The sequence below is a fragment of the Solenopsis invicta genome, chromosome 4 (assembly GCF_016802725.1).
Source record: "Solenopsis invicta isolate M01_SB chromosome 4, UNIL_Sinv_3.0, whole genome shotgun sequence".
Lineage (NCBI taxonomy): Eukaryota > Metazoa > Arthropoda > Insecta > Hymenoptera > Formicidae > Solenopsis > Solenopsis invicta.
Genome location: NC_052667.1, coordinates 10617501 through 10642312, shown reverse-complemented (window position 1 = coordinate 10642312; position 24812 = coordinate 10617501). Strand labels below are relative to the sequence as shown.

The window sequence follows — 24812 nt, the reverse complement described above, 5'->3', positions numbered from 1 at the left end:
CTCATAGTATATGTTCTGTTAGTTGAAGGTGGAGAAGGAGGAAGTGAAATATAGAAATTGGGACGACCGTGCATACCGTGAGAACTCTTGTATTTTGTATATTAATCGTACTACAATTGGACCATGGCGTATGTTAATGTAGCGGAGTGGAAAGCCGATCAAGTGTGCGAGTGGTTGAAAGGTACGGTAGAAATGTTTAATTAGTGCTGCGACGGTATACGCCCGCAATCAGATGTGAGGAATCACGGATTGCGTTACAAAGATGCGTTGGAATCTCATTTAATTTAGCATGTATATATTTTTTCTCTTTCTCTTGTTCTCCCTTTCTCCCTCTTTCTCCTGCACGTCTACTTTCTTTTCTGTTCACTTCAATTTAAGATACAATTTTACGAACTTGGATTAAACGTTGGAGTGACAAAAAGGATCGTACAATGATTTTTAACACGAAACTATCAGCAACAAATGTTATGAAAAAGAACAAAAATAATAAATTTGACAGTTGTGCGACAGATTTCGCGTTGTTTTACAACGCATAGCGTGTAAACGTTAATGTTTTTAGTTGAGAACTGTTTAAACCATAAAATTTCAGTCGCTAGAATGAAAGCGACAAATTTGTCTTTCCAATTGCTTGTTGTACTAGCACGTGAAATTGCACTTTCATTCTCTGGTGTATCGATTTATTAAAGACGAGACTCTTTTATGATATTTTTTGTGTGATATTAAAAACAAGAAATAATATATAATAAATTAAGGTAGTTTTATTGCGCAAGTCTCAGTGTTGGTTCCTCCATATATGTAATAATTCAATGAAAACAAGCATAACACTAATCGATTGTATTACAGAGTGTATTTATGTAATTTATTAGCATAAAAAGATGAGGAAAATGTTATGAGCATACCGAAAATATGAAATAAAAACATTGTTTTTGTTGCTTGTAGTCACAAACATTTAGCATAGATTGTATATCTAACAACAATGTCACACTTTTATGAAGTTGACAGTAATCTTTGCATTTTGTGAAAATTTATACAAATATTATAAGGTACTTGAGTCGAATAAGGCTCACTACTAAATAAGGCCCACTTTTAAATTTATCATTTAAAAACGCACTTTATGTTTGAAATATATGCTTAAAAGATATGTCATAGGAAGTAGATAAAGAGGGACTAAGAAATTAATACCGGTAGCAATACATTTATTCAATGCAACAAAAGCTTATAACAAACAGGGAAAATCAGTCATTTTTATAAAAATTTGTTGCAAATTTAGTAAGTATACATTATTTTATGATTTATTACAACATATTATAATATTATTCAACTTTCTAATTAGAAAAAACGAATATATACATTGATTTTTTGAAATAAGTATACTTTTTTAATAAATAATGTATTATTAAATAAGGTCCACTTATACATTTATTGTTATAGCCATTGCCATTTGTTTATTATGTATGTGGCTTACAACAGAGAATAACGATTTTCAATGACACTAACTTTTTATAAACTAAAATTGCACTAAAATAGCCAGAATACCTTAAAGTTAAAATATTAATTAGGGGAGACCGGAGCAAATTATTAGACAGGGTAATTAGATAATTGGAAATATTTTTTATAGGTACATATTAAAAAATTACTTTAAACACTGTAAACACGTCCTAATGTAACGATGTTGCTGACAAAGTTGGTAACGGCATCATATTAATGTCGTAGTAGTGAAAAATGTGTTTTGCGACAGTCGAAGTAATTTCTGATAGCATTTCTTCGAAACTTAAATAAGATAATAAGGTTTTTTTTTGAAAACTTTGAATGTATCGTGTCCAGTTGAATGTATTTGAAACATTTTGTGTTTACTTTTTGCTGTGTGATGTCTATTTTTGTCGATCATACGCAATAATGCGCACAGTTGATGTTGGGGCTAGAGTCCTATATAAAGATAGAAGCGACATTGATGTCCGAAGCTCTCATTGGTAATCTGATTGATACTTGATTGGCTAAGCGAGCAGCCATATTGTGACCACAGCTGTTTGCAGAATGATACGAATGGTGTTTGATGACGTTAGAGCGGTCCCAAAATGGTGATGGAGGACTCAATTGGATACTGAAGGTTGTGGTGGGGGTTTGATGTTGCTTTTCTCTTTATATAGGACTCTAGTTGGGGCTATTCGTTAATATTGATTACAGCGCCTAACCTAAGTTGGGTAACCCTAACCTTTTGGCTGTGTTACGAACGTCTACGCTACGCAGAGTTAAGCATTGAGGTAAAGTTCTTCATTGATTTAGTTCAAACTTGATAATATTGTGCATTTCAGTACATAGAACACGAATATGAATATAAAATCGACGTTCTTAAGTAGGTAAAAAGTTATAAAGCGTTGAAGATTGGCACTTGTGAAGTTAGGAAATCTGTCACGCCGATGGCATAAAAAGACCTTCGAACGTGTATGTTTGTATTTGTTTTTTGTATACCTATATCTTTTTTTAAATAAAAGAAAGTCTTAACAACATCTTTTTTATAGTCTTTTAACTTGAAATATAAATTTCGGGATATTCCCGGAGTAGTTACGAATTACCTCGGGCTTGGAACTATTCGTAATTTTTGGCATTGGTTGACATTTTTATATGTACTTCAAAGCAAGTACACTTCCATCTATACCGGCATTGTGAAAGGGAAGATTCAACCTTTCAAACCGTCCCATGTTTCTTTTTTTTTTAATGAATATAGGACTCAGGAGACAAAAGAAAAAAAAGGTCTAATGAATAGCCTGGGTCTTCCCTATAGACAAAATTAAAATTGATTGTGATGTTTTACAGTAAAATAGATTTTAAAGGTTTTTGTACTTGTGATTAATAATTTTTTTAACAGTAAGTTGGAAAATAACGTTTACTTTTTTTGTTATTTTTAATTCATTTTTAATTCGGGCTTTGTTAAAAGCACAAGAATTTAATAAGGCCCAATGTCAGACTTTAAAAACATTTCTTTTTTGTTTATTTAAAAATGTTTTATATAGAAGATAATTTTATTTTGGCGAGTGGTTGAAATAAACATTTTATTCTCATTTAGTTTATTTCAATATCTTTGTAAAAAGAATTTATAAAAAATAAAATAAGTTAGGTGAGCTTTATTCGACTGGGATATCTTATTTATGAACTTTTTTGGAGAATATTTTGAAAAAGATTAATAAATGTCAAAAATAAATAAATTTGATATCCTAATGGAACATTTTGGAAAAGTAAAGAGTGTTAAAAGACATGAGAAACAACTCATCTTCCATACATCTCGAACTATTGAAAATTCCATTCTTTCTAAAGCTTTATAATTAATATTTACTTGGTTACTCTTTGTTTTCTTTATTTTAGGTAATTCATATTATATTGATCTTCTCAACAAACAGAAATATTTAAAATGGATAGAAATGGATTCAAAAGATCAAAAATTTGGATTTGGCAATGATGTAAATCTATATAAATCCATTTCTATCCAATTAAAATTTAAAAATTCTTTGAAACCATTTTAATTTATGAAGTGAAATTGAAATTATGCGATTTCTATTTTTTTCAATCCAATAAAGTTATGCAGGCCATATAATTCATTTTAATGAATTATGAAGTTACCCTTAAACAAAATTATGAATATTATCTCATGAAACGGAATTGAAATGAAGGAGGAATTTTTTATTTTTTCAACCGAAAAGAAGTTTTTATTCAATCTATTTTAATCTATGACATAAGATTATAATGACTTCATTGCTGTACTTTAATCCAAAATGTATTCAAGTGAATTAAAATAAATTACAAATTTTTAATTTATTTCTGTTTACTAGATATATTCCTCTAATTTTTGTGCAAATTTGTTATATCGTTTTTGCGCTATAATTGAAAACATATTGTCTTTACATGCTTACTTAGACAACACAAAGTTTAAAATTAGATTACTTAAGGCTACTTTTGGAAATGTGTTTTAAAGACATCTTTTAGATGTGTTAAAGGTGTGTTATGACTTGATTTTAGACTTGTTGTTTGAGTAGCATATGGAACAAAAGTACTAATTTTAAATGCAATTATTGTTTAAATATGCTTGGTTATCCCTCTAGAAATTATGCATTATGTATAGAGAATATTATTTTTAAATAGAAAAAGTTTCAAACAAATTTTAGAAAGTCACTTTGTGATAAAACTACCTTAAAGGCAATGGCACACAGAAACATTTAACCAGTAAGACATGAAGTGAGAAAAATGACATGTTGGATTTGCCAATGCTTACATTATGGCCCTACATTCTTGATTGTTATTAGCTGATTCACTGACTGCTCAAGTTTTACTGCTTAAGTCTTTAGTTTTCTCATAAAAATATGATTTTATTAGGAGTATAAATAAGTTTCCGCCGTTTTTAATCAAAAATTGGGCATTTATTGTGAAAGAACGGTACCTAATGTTTTATACGAAGTATTGTCCATCGCTAGCCACTACTTTTTCCCATCTTTCTGGCAGCATACGGATACCGCGTCGGAAGAATGCTTCATCTTTTGAAGCTATCCACAAATCGACCCAATTTTTTGTATCTTCATATGATGTAAAGTGTTGCTCAGACAGGCCATGCGCCATCGATCGAAACAGGTAGTAATCAGAAGGAGCAATGTCTGGTGAATACGGCGGGTGGGGTAAAACTTCCCAATTGAGTGTTTCTAGGTAGGTTTTGACCGGCGCCGCAACATGTGGACGAGCATTATCATGCAGAAGAATAACTTTGTCGTGTCTAGAGTAGTAGTGGGCACGTTTTTCTTTGAGTACTCGGCTCAATCTCATCAATTGTGTTCGGTAGAGAGCCCCAGTAATGGTTTCATTCGGTTTGAGCAACTCATAATACACGACACCAAGCTGATCCCACCAAATACACAACATGAGCTTTTTTCCATGAATGTTCGGCTTGGTTGTCGATGTTGAAGCATGGCCAGGTGGTTCCCATGATTTTTTCTTCTTTGGGTTATTGTAGTGGATCCATTTTTCATCACCAGTGACTATACGATGCAAAAAACCCTTTCGTTTATGCCTGGCAAGCAGCATTTCACATGTGAAAAATCGGCGTTCAACGTTTCTCGGCTTCAGTTCATATGGAACCCAGTTTCCTTGTTTTTGAATCATTCCCAATGATTTTAAGCGATGTGAAATTGCTGGTTGAATCACTCTTAATGTAAGTGCAAGTGCTTCTTGCGTTTGGCACGAATCTTCATCTAATAATGTTTCCAATTCCGCGTCTTCGTACACTTTCGGCCTTCCGCTACGTTATTTGTCTTCGACGTCAAATTCACCGTTCTTAAACTTGTGAAACCACTCACGGCAACTTCTCTCACTTAAGGCAGCCTCACCATATGCTTCTACAAGCAATCGATGCGCCTCGGCTGCAGATTTCTTCAAATTAAAGAAGTAAATTAAAAGTTCCCGCAAATGACGCTTATTCGGCTCAAAACTCGACATTTTCGTACGAAAAAAGATATATGATGCTGATACAAAATCGCTAATATTTTAAGGTTATATTGTTGCCAGATGTCCAACCTTACGATATAACGTTTTACAGCAGACAATTTCAACCATAACATACTAGTGGCGCCATTTTTTGTGAAACGGCGGAAACTTATTTATACTCCTAATATAATTCTGTACACTGCATCCTGAGGTATCTGGTATGTTGCATAGAAGTGTAAAATATGTAATTCTTGAAATAATGGTACATTTATATAAATAATAGTTAATAGTACTTATTATTGTTAAAAGTTTATCACGATGGTTTTGACATGTTCTATTATTTCGAGAAGCACTTTACACATGACATCAGACAGATATCTGAGATATGCCATATATTTTATAAGTTTTAAGATTATAAAATTATATTTTTAAGGGAAAACTGAAAAATAAAGCTATACATGTAGAACAATATAAACTCTATTGCTAAGAATAGCAATAGAATAAATGCTTATTTTATTTACTTTTTTTTGTAAGTAACAATTATCTTTAATAAAGAATGTTTTTTTGATAATTATCTTAAAATATGTTTAGTATATATGATAATAAATTTTAGAAAAATTTTTCTAAAATTTATTATCATGTACTGAAAAAAGAATTTATATCTTTTGGAAGAATATTATAAAAGTATATCAAAGTAAAGTCAAAATAATAAGCAAATTGAATTTTTGTTTTAACTTAATATTCTTGATTGAGGTATTAAATTACTAGGATTTATAATATTTGGAATAAATGTGATGCTTACGATGAACTTATGATAGATTTGTGGATATATGAACTTGTGAAATATTTGAAATAATATTTAAATATATTTTATATAGGGAAGACTGGGGCTATTCGTTAGACTTTTTTTTTTTGTGCCTCCTGAGTCCTATATTCATTGAGGAAAAAACAAACCATGTGACGGTTTGAAAGGCTGAACCTTTCCCGTTACAATGCCGGTATAAATAGAACATGGAAGTGTACTTGCTTTGAAGTACATACAAAAATATCGACCAATGCCAAGAATTACGAATAGCCTCAAGCCCGGGGTAATTCGTAACTAATCCGAGAATATCCCGAAATTTGCGTTTTAAGTAGAAAGACTGTAAAAAAAACTGTTGTTAAGACTTTTTATTAAAAAAAAATATAGGTATACAAAAAACGAATGCAAACATACACGTTTGCATGTCTTTTTATGTCATTGCTGTGACAGATTTCCTAACCTCACAAGTGTCAATCTTTATCGCTTTATAACTTTTTATTTGCTTAAGAGCGTCGATTTTATATTCATATTCATGTTCTATGTAATGAAATACAATATTATCAAGTTTGAACTAAATCAATGAAGAACTTTACCTTAATGCTTAACTTTGCGTAGCGTAGACGTTCGTAACGCAGTCAACGTAATGTTAGGGTTACTCATAGACGCTGCAATCAGTACTAACGAATCACCCCGGTGCTCGATTATATTAAATGGTTATCCCCTCGTGCAATCTAGAATCCCAGCTTTCCGACGACAACTACAACTAACGGGGTAGAGCGCTATCTTGCCTCCTTTAAGCGATGCAGTCGTCGTAATTCCGTCTTTCTAGGAATCTGACCGATTACCGGTGCACCGAACGAGGGAATTACCTGTCGCGTTTAAAGGCCCGGTGGTTTATTGTTTCGCGCTTATGGATTTGGAGAATTTAACAGCGTGTCATTTGCGCACCTTGCCAACTTGCGCACATCGTAACCGCGCCACGAAACTGGCGCCTGAGGCCTTAATACGGATCGTGATACTTGCGAATCTACAGGGTGATTCAAAATAACCTATTGGTCCCGAAGCTGGCATATTCGTAATCGAATTCTGAGACGATTTTTCCTTTTGCAAAAATTTGTCCGGAACTTAGTTTTCAAGTTACAATAAGAATTAGTTAGCGTATGACGGGTCAGGTACAAGTGGTAGACAGGGGCGGCGCGACTCACTGTTACACGTGGGTGTTTCCGTGGGGCACCTCCTGCGCTCAAATGACTGACAAAAGTACATGGACAGCACATTCCTATTTAAACTTTCTCTCTCTCTCTCTCTCTCTCTCTGTCACTTTAATTATGCTACATTTAACTTATCAAATTTCGATCTGTCATCCGGCCGTCAAATATCGGGATAACCGTGAAATCTTCAAGTAAGTTTACATTATTATAATAAATGTACGCCTGCGAATAATAAAAATTAATGCAAATTAGATTACTTAAATGTGCACTTGCAAGTTAAAAGTAGCACTTTTAAAACGCACAAAAAGGGATAGAAAGAAGAGAGAGAGACATTTCCACGATGCGACAGTTCAATTTAAATTTGTCCTTTATCCAGATCTATCCCTCGAAGTTGTTTCACCACATTTACACTATTTACTCTGCATTTGATTGATAAACGCGGAACTACGCGACGAACCGATCGATCGACTTTATTAATTACTATTAATCACTACTGTAAACACTACAATCATTTGATGCGTTAAAATTACTCGAAGAAACACATATTTACGTTACAATCACACAACACGTGTTCACTCGACGATATGAAGCAGTCGACTGAGTGTTATTGGTTATGTCGTTATAAGAGTGTCGAACGATTGGTTAAAGCCATAAGTCAAAACGCGGTAATTCAAAATGAAAATATTGATTAATACGATTTACATCGATACAATTTATTAGAAAAATGCATGTTTATTATTACTTGTTAAAAATTGTAAGTGACTTTATCAAGATAATTATTTATAATATTTATCATAAAAAAAACTTCAAGGATATAATTCTTGAAATCTCCTTGCAGCAACGGATAATCTGTCCTTTTCAGGGCAACCAAATATTTTATTTCGAGAAATATTTTCACAGTTTTTGCAAATATTCAAAAATAAGAAATAAAAAAAAATGTTTAAAAAAAATTGATTTTGATAAAATTATTTCTTGAATATTTAGAATGAATAATAATTATCTTGATAAAGTCACTATCATACAATTTTTAACAAATATTGATAAACATGCATTTGCAACATTTTTCTAATAAATTGTATTGATGTAAATTGTATTAATCAATATTTTTATTTTAAATTGCCGCGTTTTGACTTATGGCTTTAACCAATCGTTCGACACTCTTATAACAACATAACCAATAACATCCAGTCGACTGCTTCATATCGTCGAGTGAACACGTGTTGTGTGATCGTAACGTAAACACGTGTTTCTTCGAGTAATTTTAACGCATCGAATGATTGTAGTGATTAGAGTAGTAATTAATAAAGTTGATCGATCGGTTCGTCGCGTAGTTCCGCGTTTATCCATCAAGTGCAGAGTAAATAGTGTAAATGTGGTAAAAGATGAAACAACTTCGAGGGATAGATATGGATAAAGGACAAATTTTAATTGAACTGTCGCATCGTGGAAACAATAAGCTGATTGCCGTGTGCGTGAGTGAACGTGCTTAAACTTGTTTAAAGCCCCCTTCTCCCTCGTCTCTCTCTATCTCTCCTTTCCTTTTTGTGCGTTTTAAAAGTGCTACTTTTAACTTGCAAGTGCACATTTAAGTAATCTAATTTGCATTAAATTTTATTATTCTCGAGCGTACATTTATTATAATAATGTAAACTTAAGCCTGCCGCAGACGATACGTTTTTTCTTACGAGATTGCTTACGTGCTCCTATACTGGCAGTCTTACGTGCTCCCGTATTGGAAATGGGTAGCTTACGGGCTACGCTACTGGCTCGCGTACTGGATTTTCGTAATAGATCATGTCCTATTTTTCTTACGTGATTCTGTACTGGTTTATTGTGAAAGCCAATCAGGACGCAGTCTTATAGGTTATACTGGGTTATACCAGGTTATATTGTCGAAGTGTTGTCAAAGTTCAAACCAGTGATGGGATATGGAAAGATCTTTCTCGCGCACGCGCATTCAAGCAATGCTACATACCCTCATCGACGTACAGTTTTAGTGGTACTATAAGGGCCCTTATATTGGTAAAAGGAAGAAATATTAAGTAAATTGTAGAAAAAGTTTTTATTCAATTTTTTTATTTAAATAAAATGCTGCTTAAAAAATATCATGAATAAATACAAATACATAATACAAATATATTGCAACATTTTTTTTTTTTTTTTTACGGAGGAGGAAAAAATCTTCGCAAGGTCCCTTTAGAAGCGATAATCTTCTGATCCTCACTCCAAAAGGGACAAGACGCCCTGAAGCCCGTACTTCAGGGTGTGTGGGATTCAATGGGGTTACATCGCAAAAGATTCTACCATTCATTGCCTACCCACTAAAAATACCTCCTCATACCACACGACAAAATCCCGTGTGTATGTGTGTGTGTGTGTGTGTGTTGCGCGCCACATTGCGCCTTTAAAAATTCTACATAAAATTAAAAAAAAAAACAAAATAAAAATAAAGCTCTTCTGATTGTAATACAAAAAAAAGGCACTTATGCATGTACTTTTCCATGCTCTATCACAAATAGTGATTTAAAAAAAGCACTTATACTATATCACAGACAGTGATTAAAAAAAAGACACTTATACTATATCACAGTGATTAAAAAAAGGCATTTATACATATAATTTCTTCATGCAATATCACAGACAATGATTAAACAAAAAAATATGCATGAAGTTAATAAACAAAATAACCTAATTTTGATAAATATTGCATACATGCTGTCACACAAAGCAAAATAAAAGAAGTATTATTAAAAAAAAACGTTATTTGGCAGATAACATAAAAAGAAACATAAATTTGCCATATGATTATAAAAGTATTAATAAACATTAATTTGGTGTGACAGCAATTCTAAAAATTTTGTGCAAATGAGTTCGTAAGAAATAAAAAGAGAAAGTACCGATGCTCCAAAACGTGGAAAGCAATGGCAAAACACGATACAACTGAGGTATTAAAAAATAATTTTTAGTTCTATGTATATAACATCGATAATCTATTGTAACTTTAAAAAATATAATAAAGATAAAAGAGAAAATTTTAACAATTTTAACATACAGGTTTTAATATTTATTCATAAATATTTTTACCATTATGCAGTTCCAAGTGTCTAGAATCTACTTCGAAACTGCGGCAATCTAAATTATGAGCTTGAAAATAGAATCTTATTTTGCAAATTGAATTTAACGTTACAGCATTAATGCGATTTCTCTTTTTATTTTTCACATCACAATAGAAAATATTCTCTCTGCTTCAGCATTAGAATGTGGAAGTGACAAAGCGGCATATACTAATTGTTTTAAATTTGGAAATAAAGGTTCATCGTTAAAATTTTTTTTCTCAAAAATAGTTTTCCACATTTTATCAATTTCTAAATTAGCCAAAAATATTTTATCCGCATTATTAAATACTGAAGGTAAAATTCTCCATTCGTAAGCTAAGGTCGTAATGTCAGATATGCCGAAATGTTTTGCTACTACATTTGTTAAATCTGCAACGATTAGTCTACTTTCATCGCGCAAAGCGACTTCAGGATCTAAAAACTTAAGTTCGCGTAGGATATTGTTATTATATGGTAATCGTTGCAACATTTCTTCTAAAGCAATTATGTAAAAATCTAAACATTTTGACTTTACTTCTAATATAAATTCTGAACATTCATTTTTAAGATAAATTTCACATTCTGGGCCAACATAAACGGATTCTACCGTTATAAAATTTTTAGGATTTAATAAATTATTCGAAATATCTTCTAAAGCGTTAGGTAATAAAAAATTTTAACTTATCTGCTTTATTAACTGTTCACTATTTTCAGAGATTTTATGAATTAAAATTTTTCTGGATTGAAATAATGCATTAAATGTGTTGAAAAAAATTAAACTATATTTTAAAAATAACATATAGTCTTTGATAACTTTAATATTTAAAATATTAAAAATGGAAATGGCAGAATTATTTTTAGTTTCTAAACTTTTAAAATTAAAATAATATTTTAAAACTTCCCAATTATCGAGATGTCTCTCAACACATTTGTGTAAGACGAACCATCTTGTAACTGATAATTTTAAAATCTTACGCTTTTCTATTCCAAAAAATGCTTGAAAATCAGACAGAACAGCTGATCGTTTGGCACTACCAGAAAAATATGTAGCAACTGCATGTAAAACATGATCACAAGAATCCGGCAATTTTGAACAAGCTTTACTCGCTATAAGAGCTGAGGAATGGCATATGCATTTTAATACAATGTGGGCCGGTACCTCTTTTTTTAATCTTGTCATAAAAGAATCGCGACTTCCTATCATAACTGAAGCGTTATCGCTAGCCATTCCTATAATATTTGATATTGGAATTTCTTTACTTTTAATACAATATTCAAACGCAGAATATACTTTTTCTGCGGAACAATCTATAGGATCTAAAGAAATTAATTCTAATAATTCAGTAACAACTTTTTCACTTTCAAATGAAAAATATTGAACTAACAAGTAAACCTACCTTTGCCGGACTCACCAATTTCATTGAAACTTTGCACATTTGTAGAGTAGGCGAAACTAATAGACACGTATTTTTTTTTATCGGCAATGGTCAACATTAAAGGGGTGAACTCGACCCCCAAAGTTGAGGGTATTAGGGAATCATCATGATGTTACACATAAAAATAATGTACCGATCAACACGAAATCGTTACAAAATGTTTTTTATGTTAAATAGTAAAGTTTACATGTCCGACTTTCCATGTACCCTTGTTGCAAGGGGTAAAACATCCCCCAAAATGGCTTATTTTTGTAGTATTTTGAATATAACAGAAGAAATTATTCTCCGATTTTAATGAAACAAATACCAAATTAAGGAGCAAGAAAAAATAAAAGTTACATGTTTTTTCTTTTTTCCAAAGAACCAAAATAAGGGGGTGAATCAGCCCTTAAAATAAAATTGTCTTTTCTTGTACTGAAATAATTTCAGTCGCTCTTTGAAAATGTTTTTTATGTTAAATAATAGAGTTTTACATGTACGAATTTCCATGCACCCTTGTTGCAAGAGGGTAAACCACCCTTCTCACGAGGAATTATTACGACGAATGGATGACGAAGCCTATTTACATTTTTATCTATGTCTAATCTATTTATCTAAAAAGTAAAACTAATGCAGAACATTATTTTTTTGTTTTTTAATATTTTTTAAATTTTTTTTAAATTTTTTTAAACTTTTTTAATTTTTAATACTTTTTTTTACCTCTTTTAAATTTATTTTTTTGTATATTTTTAATAGATTATTGTTTATAATTTTTACAATAATGATATGCAAAAAAAATTCATTAATGCATAAAGAATTTGCACACCAAGCACACTTTATAATTGCTACATTATTGCATGACGCACATATAGCTTCACAATTTTTGAAACAATAATCTACGGGATTATCAAATTTAGGTGGTTTTTCCTGTAAATATCCGCTTTTGTACCACGAATATTTAAATAAATTTATAAACCGAGGATTAGATTCTCTATGCACGTGCATATTAATGAAATTCATTGAAGTGCCACTAGGCGGGGCATGGGACGTAACTCTCTCGTGAGCGAAGTCATCGCATATATCAATAAATATAGACCCGTAATAGTTCATAGAAAACGGATTTGCTATTTCGTTAAAATTCTGTTTCTGCAAAATGACGCTAAATCCAAAGAATGTTTTAAAATTGTTAGCGATCGCTTTCGATGATCTGCATTATGACTTTGAATCTGTCATTAGCGAAGCTGAAAGAAATTTAAGTTTTCATATAGAGAGTCTGATAAAAGATGCTATTCAAGAATCCCTGTATATTGAAACGTATACTACTCTCAATTTTGATGAAGAAGATATTATTCAGGATGCAGTTTCAATCGAGGAAAATAATAATGATAATTATATTCAAGATACTGTGACTTCCAATTTAAGTGCATCTATTGAATTAACAAAAAGTTTGGATGAAGAATATAAACAAAAAGTTATAAAATTTTGGAAATCAGGAAAAAAACATAAATTAAAATTTGCAACAGTTCAAGCAAGATTTAAACGTGTTTCATCAAAGCAACAATTGTATACATGGGAAAAAGAAATTTCAGAAGGTGGAAATACTAAAGAAAAATTAAAAAAACTATCAGAATATGTATTATCTCAATTTGAAGATGCTTTACAAAAATGTTTACCAATTCATGATTTAGATATTTGCAGATGGGCTTTGAATGCTAGAAATCAATTGCAATTATCGGAAGATTTTTTTAAAGCATCTGATAAATGGATTCATAATTTTAAACAGAAGCATCATATTGTTTCTAGAAAAATTAATAAATTTATAACGCAGAAAAGTTTAACAAATGTTAATAAATTAAAAACAGAGGCTAGCAATTTTGTAGAAAAAGTAAAAACAGAACTTTTACTAATTGGAGCAGAAAATGTTTTTAATTCTGATCAATCAGGTTTTAATTTAGAAATGCACACAGGACGTACTTTATCTTTTCGAGGAAAACAAAAAATTGAAACATTAACACAATCGATAAGTTCTATGACTCATAGTTATACAATTCAGCCAATCATATCAGCAAGTGGTTCTCTTTTATCACCGCTATTAATTATTTTACAGGAAAAAGATGGAAAATTTGGATCTCAAGTAGAACAAAATCTTTTTAGAGCTGATAATGTTGTCGCATTACCTTCAAACTCTGGTAAAATGACAACAAACCTTGTAAAAACATGGTTCACAAATGTTTATCTTCCAAACTGTAAAAATAATAGTGTTTTGCTTTTAGATTCATGGAGTGGCCAAAATTCGAAACAATTAGAAACAATGGACACATTATCCAAAAATATAAAAATTTTAACAATTCCTGCTGGGATGACCGGAATGATTCAACCTCTCGATGTCTTCGGTTTCAGAATCTGGAAAAATTATATTAAACATTTCTCTGACATGATTCTTTTATATAACTACGATGTAAACTTACATTTGCGAAACAATATTATTAAACTCCAGTCACTTATTCATAATCAATTTTCTTCTTCTCGGTTTATAAATTTATTTAAATATTCGTGGTAAAAGCGGATATTTACAGGAAAAACCACCTAAATTTGATAATCCCGTAGATTATTGTTTCAAAAATTGTGAAGCTATATGTACGTCATGCAATAATGTAGCAATTATAAAGTGTGCTTGGTGTGCAAACTCTTTATGCATTAATGAATTTTTTTTTGCATATCATTATTGTAAAAATTATAAACAATAATCTATTAAAAATATACAAAAAAATAAATTTAAAAGAGGTAAAAAAAAGTATTAAAAATTAAAAAAGTTTAAAAACATTAAAAAAAAATTTTTTAAATATTAAAAAACAAAAAAATAATGTTCTGCATTAGTTTTACTTTTTAGATAAATAGATTAGACATAGATAAAAATGTTAATAGGCTTTCGTCATCCATTCGTCGTAATAATAATTCCTCGTGAGAAGGGTGGTTTACCCTCTTGCAACAAGGGTGCATGGAAATTCGTACATGTAAAACTCTATTATTTAACATAAAAAACATTTTCAAAGAGCGACTGAAATTATTTCAGTACAAGAAAAGACAATTTTATTTTAAGGGCTGATTCACCCCCTTATTTTGGTTCTTTGGAAAAAAGAAAAAAACACGTAACTTTTATTTTTTCTTGCTCCTTAATTTGGTATTTGTTTCATTAAAATCGGAGAATAATTTCTTCTGTTATATTCAAAATACTACAAAAATAAGCCATTTTGGGGGATGTTTTACCCCTTGCAACAAGGGTACATGGAAAGTCGGACATGTAAACTTTACTATTTAACATAAAAAACATTTTGTAACGATTTCGTGTTGATCGGTACATTATTTTTATGTGTAACATCATGATGATTCCCTAATACCCTCAACTTGGGGGGTCGATTCACCCCTTTATGTTGACCATTGCCGATAAAAAAAAATACATGTCTATTATTTTCGCCTACTCTACAAATGTGCAAAGTTTCAATGAAATCGGTGAATCCGGCAAAGGTAGGTTTACTTGTAAGACACAAAGCATCTTATCATTTGCTATAGTTGGGCTTTCGTCGAATAAAATGGAAAATTTTGATTTTTTTACATTATTAACGGTTCTTTCAATTTCGCGTTTTCCTAAAACATTGGTTATTATTTGTCTACATTTTTTTCGTGATAGTTTTAGATCTTTTCTGTGCTATCTGTGAATCAGTTAAAGTATCTTTTATCAAAGGGAAATGTCATCAATTATTTCTAAAGCTATGTTATGAGTCGCGTAAAAAGCAGCTAATTTGATTTCGGCTCTTTTAACTTTATCAACATGGTCTACAAATGTATTATTATGCTCAGTTAATACAGCAGATGAGTTGATATTACAAATCTTAGTTATATTTTTTACATGCGTTTTTGTTTTGGAATGTCTAATTAATTCTATTTTGCCGCATGATAAAACTTTATTACAAGCCGTGCAGACAGCTTTTCTATCGTCCTCATGTGAGGTGAGCCAATCCTTAAAATTTTCCAAACCTAACCAAGCTCTTTGGAATGTTATTACCTTGTTATCCTTTTCTTTTTCCCTTCTCCACTCGTCGATGGCTGTTGGTGATCCATCTTGATACACTGCACTTTATAACCACTTACGTAATCACTTGCACTTAACACTAAACTTAATCTAATTAAACGTACCCTATCTCGCGCCTCGCGGTATAAACGCGGGAAAACTCGTAAACATAGTAGTAAGCGATCTTGTGCGCATGACAGAGCTCCCTGTAGGTACCCCATGTTGCTCCCAAATTCGTCACTGAAAATTACTATCTACGTCATCTCACGCATGCGCACAAAAATTCCCTTAGTGAATATCTTTCCATATCCCATCACTGGTTCAAACGTGAATTCACTTCGCAAACATAACATCGTGCAGAAATGAAAAGACTTCAAAATAGTCCAAAGAAAGTATTTTATGTTTAATAGAGGCCTACTAATAAGAACCATGTTTATATGCGATAAACACACCAAATTACCATAATAAACACAGTAAAAGTGAGGCATTAAAGAATGTATTGACTGTCGACTCCATAAACGTCGGCGATATTTATTTCGTTGTCGCAATTTTTCAATAATTAAAAATAATGCAATTTTACGACAATGTACAACTGTTGCAATAATTTCATCCATCTCATCTATCTCATCCATATTTAAGCGTGCCGCTTCTATGAAACAAATTTCAATTGCTTAGTCCGTACGAAAACTCGCACCGTGTGAAGCCACGGCCAGTAGCACTGCCGGTACCATTGCCCGTACGGTAGCAAGTAAGAAAATCCAATTAGAAATCCAGTAAGAAAAAACGTATCGTCTGCGGCAGGCTTTATTTGAAGATTTTACGGTCATCCCGATATTTGACGGTCGGATGACAGATCAAAATTTGACAAGTTGTAGCACAAAATGTAGCATAATTAAAGTGACAGAGAGAGAGAAAGAGAGAGAGAAAGAAAGTTTAAATAGAAATGTGCTGTCCATGTACTTTTGTCAGTCATTTGAGCACAGGAGGTGCCCCACGGAAACACCCGCGTGTAACAGTGAGTCGCGTCGCCCCTATCTACCACTTGTACCTGACCCGTCATACGCTAACTAATTCTTATTGTAACTTGAAAACTAAGCTCCGGACAAATTTTTGCAAAAGGAAAAATCGTCTCAGAATTCGATTACGAATATGCCAGCTTCGGGACCAATAGGTTATTTTGAATCACCCTGTATATATGAAAACGCTGCGATGTTTTTGGAACCCAGTTAAAGATACTTGTATTATAAATTAGTGCTTGCACTGAATCTGGTGTAATAAATATTTTAAGATTTTAATTGTTGTTATGCTAATATAGAAATAATTTGCGTCCGTGTTTTATTTTATGTTTTTTTAATTATAATTCACGTTGCATCTAAATCTATGTTGTATAAAGTCAAACGTAATTATCGCGTTTAATTCTCTATTGTATAAGAGCGAATAAACCACTCGAATGAAATTACAGATTTCTGTCTAATTTATCCTTTTTTTGAGCCTTGGTGACACCGACGAGCTGGTTTGTGCTCGGAAACACGTGTTGTTATAGTTTATTATCTAAAAATATTCTTTTAATTAAATTTGTTTGATTTCAGTATTCTGTGAACCATGATTAGCGAAGGAAAACCTCTTGCTTCTATGATATCGGATCTATGTTCTTTTACCCTAGTACTTAATTGTCAATCTTTCGTCTGACCTACATAATAGTGTCACATGACAACTGATATAATAAACAATTTCACATTTGATGAAGTGTCTATTCAACCTTTACCTATTTTTATGAAACTACCTAACGAATTCTTTATAATGCTAATTTAACATTAAATTTTTATAATTATCCTAAATTTTTTGGATGCATTTTTTATGTAGGATATAATGAAATACGCATGTTTTTCCTGTGTTATTGGTGTTTTTTTTATTTGGGTTATCACTTTTTTTTATATGATAATTGCTTTATGCGTTAAAGTTAGTAAAAACAAAATCTAATAGGCAGGAATTTAATAGTCTTTACCACCCCCATCAGATTCTTTTCATGGAATCTGGGATGAGACAGTATCATAGTTCTATCGACAAGTCCTTTTTTTGTGTTTTGTATCTGCCTGAGTTTGTTGATTCTTTGTATGAATAAAAAATGATTTCTCTTTATCTATTATCACGCCATTACATTTAGAAAACTGATACAATTGCGTCTCCATTGAAAATTGTGCTCATGAATAAAAAATTGTAAGTATAATTGTAATTGTATCTCAATACACATCAAATTTTTTTCCATACAATGCCACCATACATACATATTAAATATGTTGAAAAAGAATTTTAAAAAATTTTATTAGTGCAGGTTTTGTTCCTGCGTCTTCATTGTTTATGATATTACCAAGTTTTAGCGTGTGTTAGGCGGCATTGCTAAAGCGTCTTTTTTTAAGTATTATAATTTACACTATAAATTTAAAAAATTTTTAACAATAAATGTTTCCGGACTGAGAAAAATGTCAAACATAAAGGTTAGTTTTGTGTCAGTTACAATGATTATTAGTGCTGAATAATAATTTTTACCATCTTTAGCTTATTCTAACTGCGCGCTTGAATTATACGTTATAATAATGTTTTTTAAACATTAAAAAATACTGTTTACAAGTCGCGTTATACAAAATCCGTGGACACGGCTTAACTTATTTTTAATGTAGATTCATTACGTGGAAAGAGAATAAAATAAGTGACATCGTAACTGTGTCCTTTTCTTATGAAATGACAAATTAATGAACATTGGTGTGTATTGAAATACAATTACAATTATACTTACAATTTTTAATTTATGAGCGCAATTTTTAATAGAGACGCGATTATATCAGTTTTCTAAATGTAATGTTGTGATAATAGATAAAAAGGGAAGATTATTGTTTATTCATACAAGGAATCAACAAATTCAAGGGAGTTACAGAGCAGTAAAAAGGACTTGTCGATAGAACTATGCTACTGTCTTATTCCAGATTCCATGAAAAGAATCTGATGGGGATGGTAAAAACTATTAAATTGCTACTTATTAGATTTGTTTTTAGTAACATTAACGCGCACATAAAGAAATTATCACATAAAAAAGATGGATAACCCAAATGAAAAAAACACTAATAACACAGGAAAAACATGCGTATTTTACTATATTCTACATAAAAAATGCATCCAAAAAATTTAGAACAATTACAAGAAAATTTAATGTTAAACTGGCATTATAAAGAACTCGTTTGTTAGCTTCATAAAAACAGATAAAGATCGAATAGACACTTCATCAAAATGTGAAATAATATTTTACTAAAATTTTATTAAAATAATTTTTTTTATAAAATTTTATTGAAATCACTCGTCAAAGTGTTCCAAAATTCAATAAAATGTTATTGATACTTCTTTAAAATTTTATTCAAACTTTATTAAAATAATTATTTAAAATAATTAAAATAATGATGTCCTAAATAATTACACAGTCCAACAAAAAAAAGAGAAATTCAGAAATAAAATTTAGTTTGGCCACAAAAAAACTCGTAAATATGTCAAAAAACGCTTTTGGCCTATATTACCCAATTTTTCTTAAAACGTGATGTGATGAGTATTTTTTGCTGGATTTGGACTCAACGACCTCGAATTTACTTAAAAAATACTAGTTTTTCTCGCTGCAGCCAAAAAAGTCCAATTTTGTTGGAGTGTTATTATTGTAATTTGTACCAGGAATCAGTAAATATTACCATAAGGGTCCGAACGTTTGGGCACAATTCCCCGTCGCGCATGTAGGACTGCTGCGTGCATATGTGACAATTTTCAATTTTTGTTGCAACGGCTGCTGAATGTATGCACACACGCACGCATGCATACAACTCGCACTCAGTGGTTCTCCTCGAATGTCCAGTTCCTAGTTATTATCAGTTCATTTTTTTTTATGTTACAGGTTTGGATAGCACCGTGCTTCCTTACATTCATAGTTTTCTAAATCACAATGTGAACGGGCAGCAGTTATTAAACTTGCAATCGCAGGATTTGGAACAGTTGGGTGTGATGAAGCTCGGCCATCAAGAAATAATTCTTGAGGCCGTGGAATGTCTCAGGAGGTTCCATTATGATCTCGACAAAGAGAATCTACAGCTGCTGGCATTGCGACTCTCTAGCCAGGCACACAGCTTGCACAAAGAATTGTGTCGTCAGAGAGATTCGGAGCCTGTTACCACTCAAACGCTGTCGGACGTAGCATCGATTATGATGGTGGTGAAGCCTTTAGTAAGGTGGATGGATTATCCACCGTTTAGCGGACACATAGAGTATCACGGCAAGAAGGTTGAATTGATGAAAATATCCATAGAAATGGCTACATGTGCACAGAGAGATCGATTTGCTGAAAAGCCAGTCCAAGATATCAGAACGACTTGCAGACAATTGGCAACATTAGCAGATTACATTGTTCAAGATATCGTCGATCCTATTATTCTACAGCCTGCAAGTCTAGATTTAGCGACATTAAAAAAGAAATCTAGCGATGATTTGGTAGGTTTTTAACTGTTTTATTTTATAAAAACTGTTAGCGATATTTTAATTGTTAAGTTACATTGAGTTCTTAGAACATTGCATGTAAAATATTTATTATATTTTATATTGATTTAATTTTATCAGTGTTGAATAAATTAATTTTTTCAAATTAATTTAAGTTAAAGTTAATGGCTGATAAAATTAATTTAGGTATGTTAAAAGTTGCATAAACAAAAAAATTAATTTAATTAAAAATTGCGTTAAGATTAAATTAACTTATGTCAAATTAAAAGTTAATTTTGAAAAACATTAATATTAAATTACAATATCGTAATTTAAAAAGAATTACACTACTAGAAATAACAAAACGGTTATAATATGTATCACTAAATAAATTTTATTTTATTTGTAAATTTATATAATATAACAAAGAAAAATTGTAAATAGAGAACTTAATCGGCCGCGATAATGTGAAACCACAATATAATATATAAACGAAGTATATCACTTTTAGATGTGAGTTAGTATCATTCATTATTAAATTAATTTTTAATAATAAACGTAATATTACTAATTTTTATTTAATTAAGTATTATAGTTGTGTTATGACCAAAAAACTTATTTGGCGCACAGTTTGGTGAATTTACGGCTCATGAGTACTTGCCGCAACCATATTGAAGTCGTGACGTCAGAAGCGAGAAATTGCATGAAATGACACGTAATTTTGTCCGACGTGCCATTTGAAAATAAAGCCAATTTGGATAAAACAGACTAAGCAGATGACTTTAAAATACTTTTAAATATTGGTTACGATGACTTTAAAATACTTTTAAATATTGGTCCTTTTTTTGTCTAGCAGTCGTAAAAAGCACGTAAAATGACGCCTTTTTAGACAGAAAAACACATGGGTAGCTATTGAAAGGAGTAAAAATGTACTTTTATGTATAAAATTCAAAGAAACTTTACTCGCGGTTCATTTTTACGAATTTGGTAAATACGAGACAAGTCATATTTTCACAATGAAACACATAATAACAAAATGATATGCACGACAATATCTCATTATCAATCTGTCACGTTTCACGTCTATTAGTTCTAATTTTGTTTGCGACGAAATGTCGCTACCGTCAACACGGAATTCTCGGCTGAGGAGTCAAGAGCCTTAAAAAGATATATAAAATAATACGAATAAATTTCAGCACTAAGATCTAGCTATGACCGTTAAAGGCACTTTGATTACATATTAAGGAAAAATTGTTTTTTTATATGGCAATATATTTACCTTTTTTTTCATTTTTTTGCATAAGTAAATTTTTAACTCAGGAAAAAATTAAAGTTTATGTGTTTTAAAAATAACTAGTTGAAGTTAAATATTATCTTATTTCAAACTAAGTTATAAGTTAAGCTATTAACATTATTTTTAACTTTTTAACTAGTTACTACCCATCCCTGAATTTTGTTATACGTAAAGTTATGCAAGATATGAGATATAACTGAACTAATGGAGCTTATAAAAACAAAAACTTCTGATGTACAGATAAATTAATTGTAAATAATTTCAAATAATGTTTTTTGTACTGTGAAATTTTTTAAATGATTACGTATATAATATATTACTAACAATTCATGATAAAAGAATATAATATATTACTAGCTAATTTAAGATAAAAGAATTATATATCTTTTTTTAATTTTAAAATGTTCTGAAATACTATTATATGAACTACAATTGTTCTTTTAGAAATGAGATTTATTACGTGGTTACATTTACCTTAGAATGATTTAATTATCATATCCTGCGTTGATAAAATTCTACTAACTAGTCATAATATTGCGATTACTGCTTCCCGTCCAGATAGTATTTCCTGTATAACCATATAATCAAAATGTTTTTTCAAGCTCATATAATTTTTACAAATAAATTTCCTACAGAAATCAAATTCGAAAAATTAAATTAAAAAAAAAATTTATCTCCAAATTATTTGTTATGTAAATATAGTACTTTTTTTTGGACATGTAACAGATTTATAAGAATAAAGGCTTTAATTAATATTTAAGGAACCATTTAAAAGAGAAAATTAAAAAGCTCTGAACTTGATTGATTCTTGCGGAAATTTTATATTTCTTATCTATTTATAACATAAAATTTTACAATTTTTTTTTCTTATAACATTAATAATAATGAAGGTGAAAAGAAAATATTATTTAATATATGAAGTAATATATACAATGTTTGCACTTGTTATTTATCAAATTTTACAAATTGCTGTTAATAACAACAATCCTTTTATATTTCTTTTTATATATTTTTTTTAACAACACAATGATGATAAGAAGGCCTTCTTCGGTCGTAGCTAGATCTTAGTGCCTATATTTATTCATGTGATTTTATATATTTCTTCGAATTCAACCAGAATGTGCGCCGAATTGTTTTTCCGGTCGTAACACAGCATGTCGAATAAGAATTAGTAATATTACGATTTTTATTTAATTAATTAATTTAATATAATTAATATAATTTAATATAATTTAATTTAATTGATGCTAATTTGCATCTATATACCCATTTCTTCCTGAAAAAATTAAAGAAATTTATTGCGAAAAATAACACCCCACCCAGGGTTCGAACCTGGTACTTCCGGGATATTTTTTTTATCTAGGCATAAAATAATTATAAAGCCTCGTGTTTACAATGCTCCGAGATCTTGGACGGAGAGAGAATCGATCAAACCTCTTTTTTAGTATAATTCAGCGAATTGATTATTGTGATTGATCAATTCTTTCTCGCAGCAATTTCTACAATTGTGGAGATTTAAGAACAAAGTTTTAATTAATATTTTGAGGACGTATTAACAAAAAATGAAAAATCTCTGAACTTAGTTAACTTCTTGCAAAAATTTTATTATTTATCTATATTTCTTGTTTCATTCTCGCTAGAACTAAATTGACGTTATTAATGGAGAATGATTTGGCACCATAACTAAGATTAAAAAAAAATAAGTTTTTGGTTTTTGTAAGAAACCCTTCAAATATATCGTATGTTATTAATTTAACTAAAATATTATTTGTTTAATTATTAAAATATTTCTTCAGGGTTTTACCATTTTACCATCTTTTCATGGAGTACATCAAATAACTGAAATTAAACTCGGATCTGCTGCACATCTGTCTGGAAAAATGACGGAAGGAGACGAGATAGTTCAGGTAATATCTTATTTATATATTTATTTTATTTTTGCATAGTATAAATTTTGACAAATTATACAATTATAAAATCGTCTAAATTTAGGTAAATTATCAAACAGTAGTTGGTTGGGAAAGGAAGAATTTGCTTGAGTTATTTCGTGAGAGCCCAGCCGAAATGCTTCTAACCATAAAACGTAGACCGAGGCATACTAAAATATTTGGGCAAATTTACATAAAACCGTATAAACTTCCAAGTAACAAAAACACCTCTTTTGCAAAACAAGGACGTAAACTTTCGTCTCCCAGACCAGAATTATTAACAATACCTGATTTTGCAATGCCATCACCTAGGTAAGCTGCATTTTTATCTTAATATGTATGATTAGTATATTTTGATTCATTAATTATAGTCCTGCTTTTTTTTATTTGATTGATGCGTATAAGATATTTAAGAAAAGATGGGCAATCTCAAGAGTATGTACATCGGTTGAACATTAACTTTTTTATCTAGTATAAAAATAATTAAATTTGGAAAATTTCTGTTTGAGTTAATGCCGTTGTATGTGTATTATTTAGTATATTTTACACTATTCATTACATATACAAATAAATTAAAAAACGCATTCTTCAGATTTTTCTCAATGTATACTGTTCGCGGAATAGTCACAAAGATTTTGATCCTTGAATTCTCTCTTCTCGTGAAATGTGTATGTGGTCTTAATCATAAATGTCGTTATATTATTAATAAAAGTTAAATAAATGGATAGAAAATAATCCTACCTAAAAAGTTAATATATTGACAGTGTTGTCAATGTTGCACGGTAACAATTTAATGGTTGAAACACACTTAACGAGAATGAATAGAGGATTCAAAGATCCTTATGTTTTCTCGACAAACAGTATGCATTGAGAAGAATCTAGAGGGTTGAAATGTACGTGTTTTAATTTATTTATATCCTGGGATCCAAACGTGACAGTCAATATTCTAACTCTGCATGCTACGCCTCTGACTCCACAATCATTCTTCTGTAACGGTACTATAAGTGCTGAAAATATTTAATTATTATCATC

At 30.7% G+C, this 24812-nt stretch overlaps 1 protein-coding gene across 8 annotated transcripts in view; it reads left to right on the top strand.

Annotated features, from left to right (window-relative positions):
* The window catches only part of LOC105196054 (serine-rich adhesin for platelets), a 69275-nt gene continuing 44463 nt past the window's right edge, over window positions 1–24812 (top strand). For 5 of the 8 annotated variants that reach the window (XR_005574536.1, XM_039448175.1, XM_039448173.1 and 2 more), the window contains exons 1-4: window positions 1–181; window positions 19984–20573; window positions 23649–23759; window positions 23845–24092. Coding sequence is in view for 7 of the 8 variants with exons in the window: in XM_039448175.1 (XP_039304109.1) it covers window positions 124–181; window positions 19984–20573; window positions 23649–23759; window positions 23845–24092 (1007 nt within the window). In the remaining variant the exon portion in view is untranslated. The remainder of the gene's footprint in view (window positions 182–19983; window positions 20574–23648; window positions 23760–23844; window positions 24093–24812) is intronic. The other 3 variants (XM_039448171.1, XM_039448172.1, XM_039448169.1) reach the window with 2 other exon arrangements.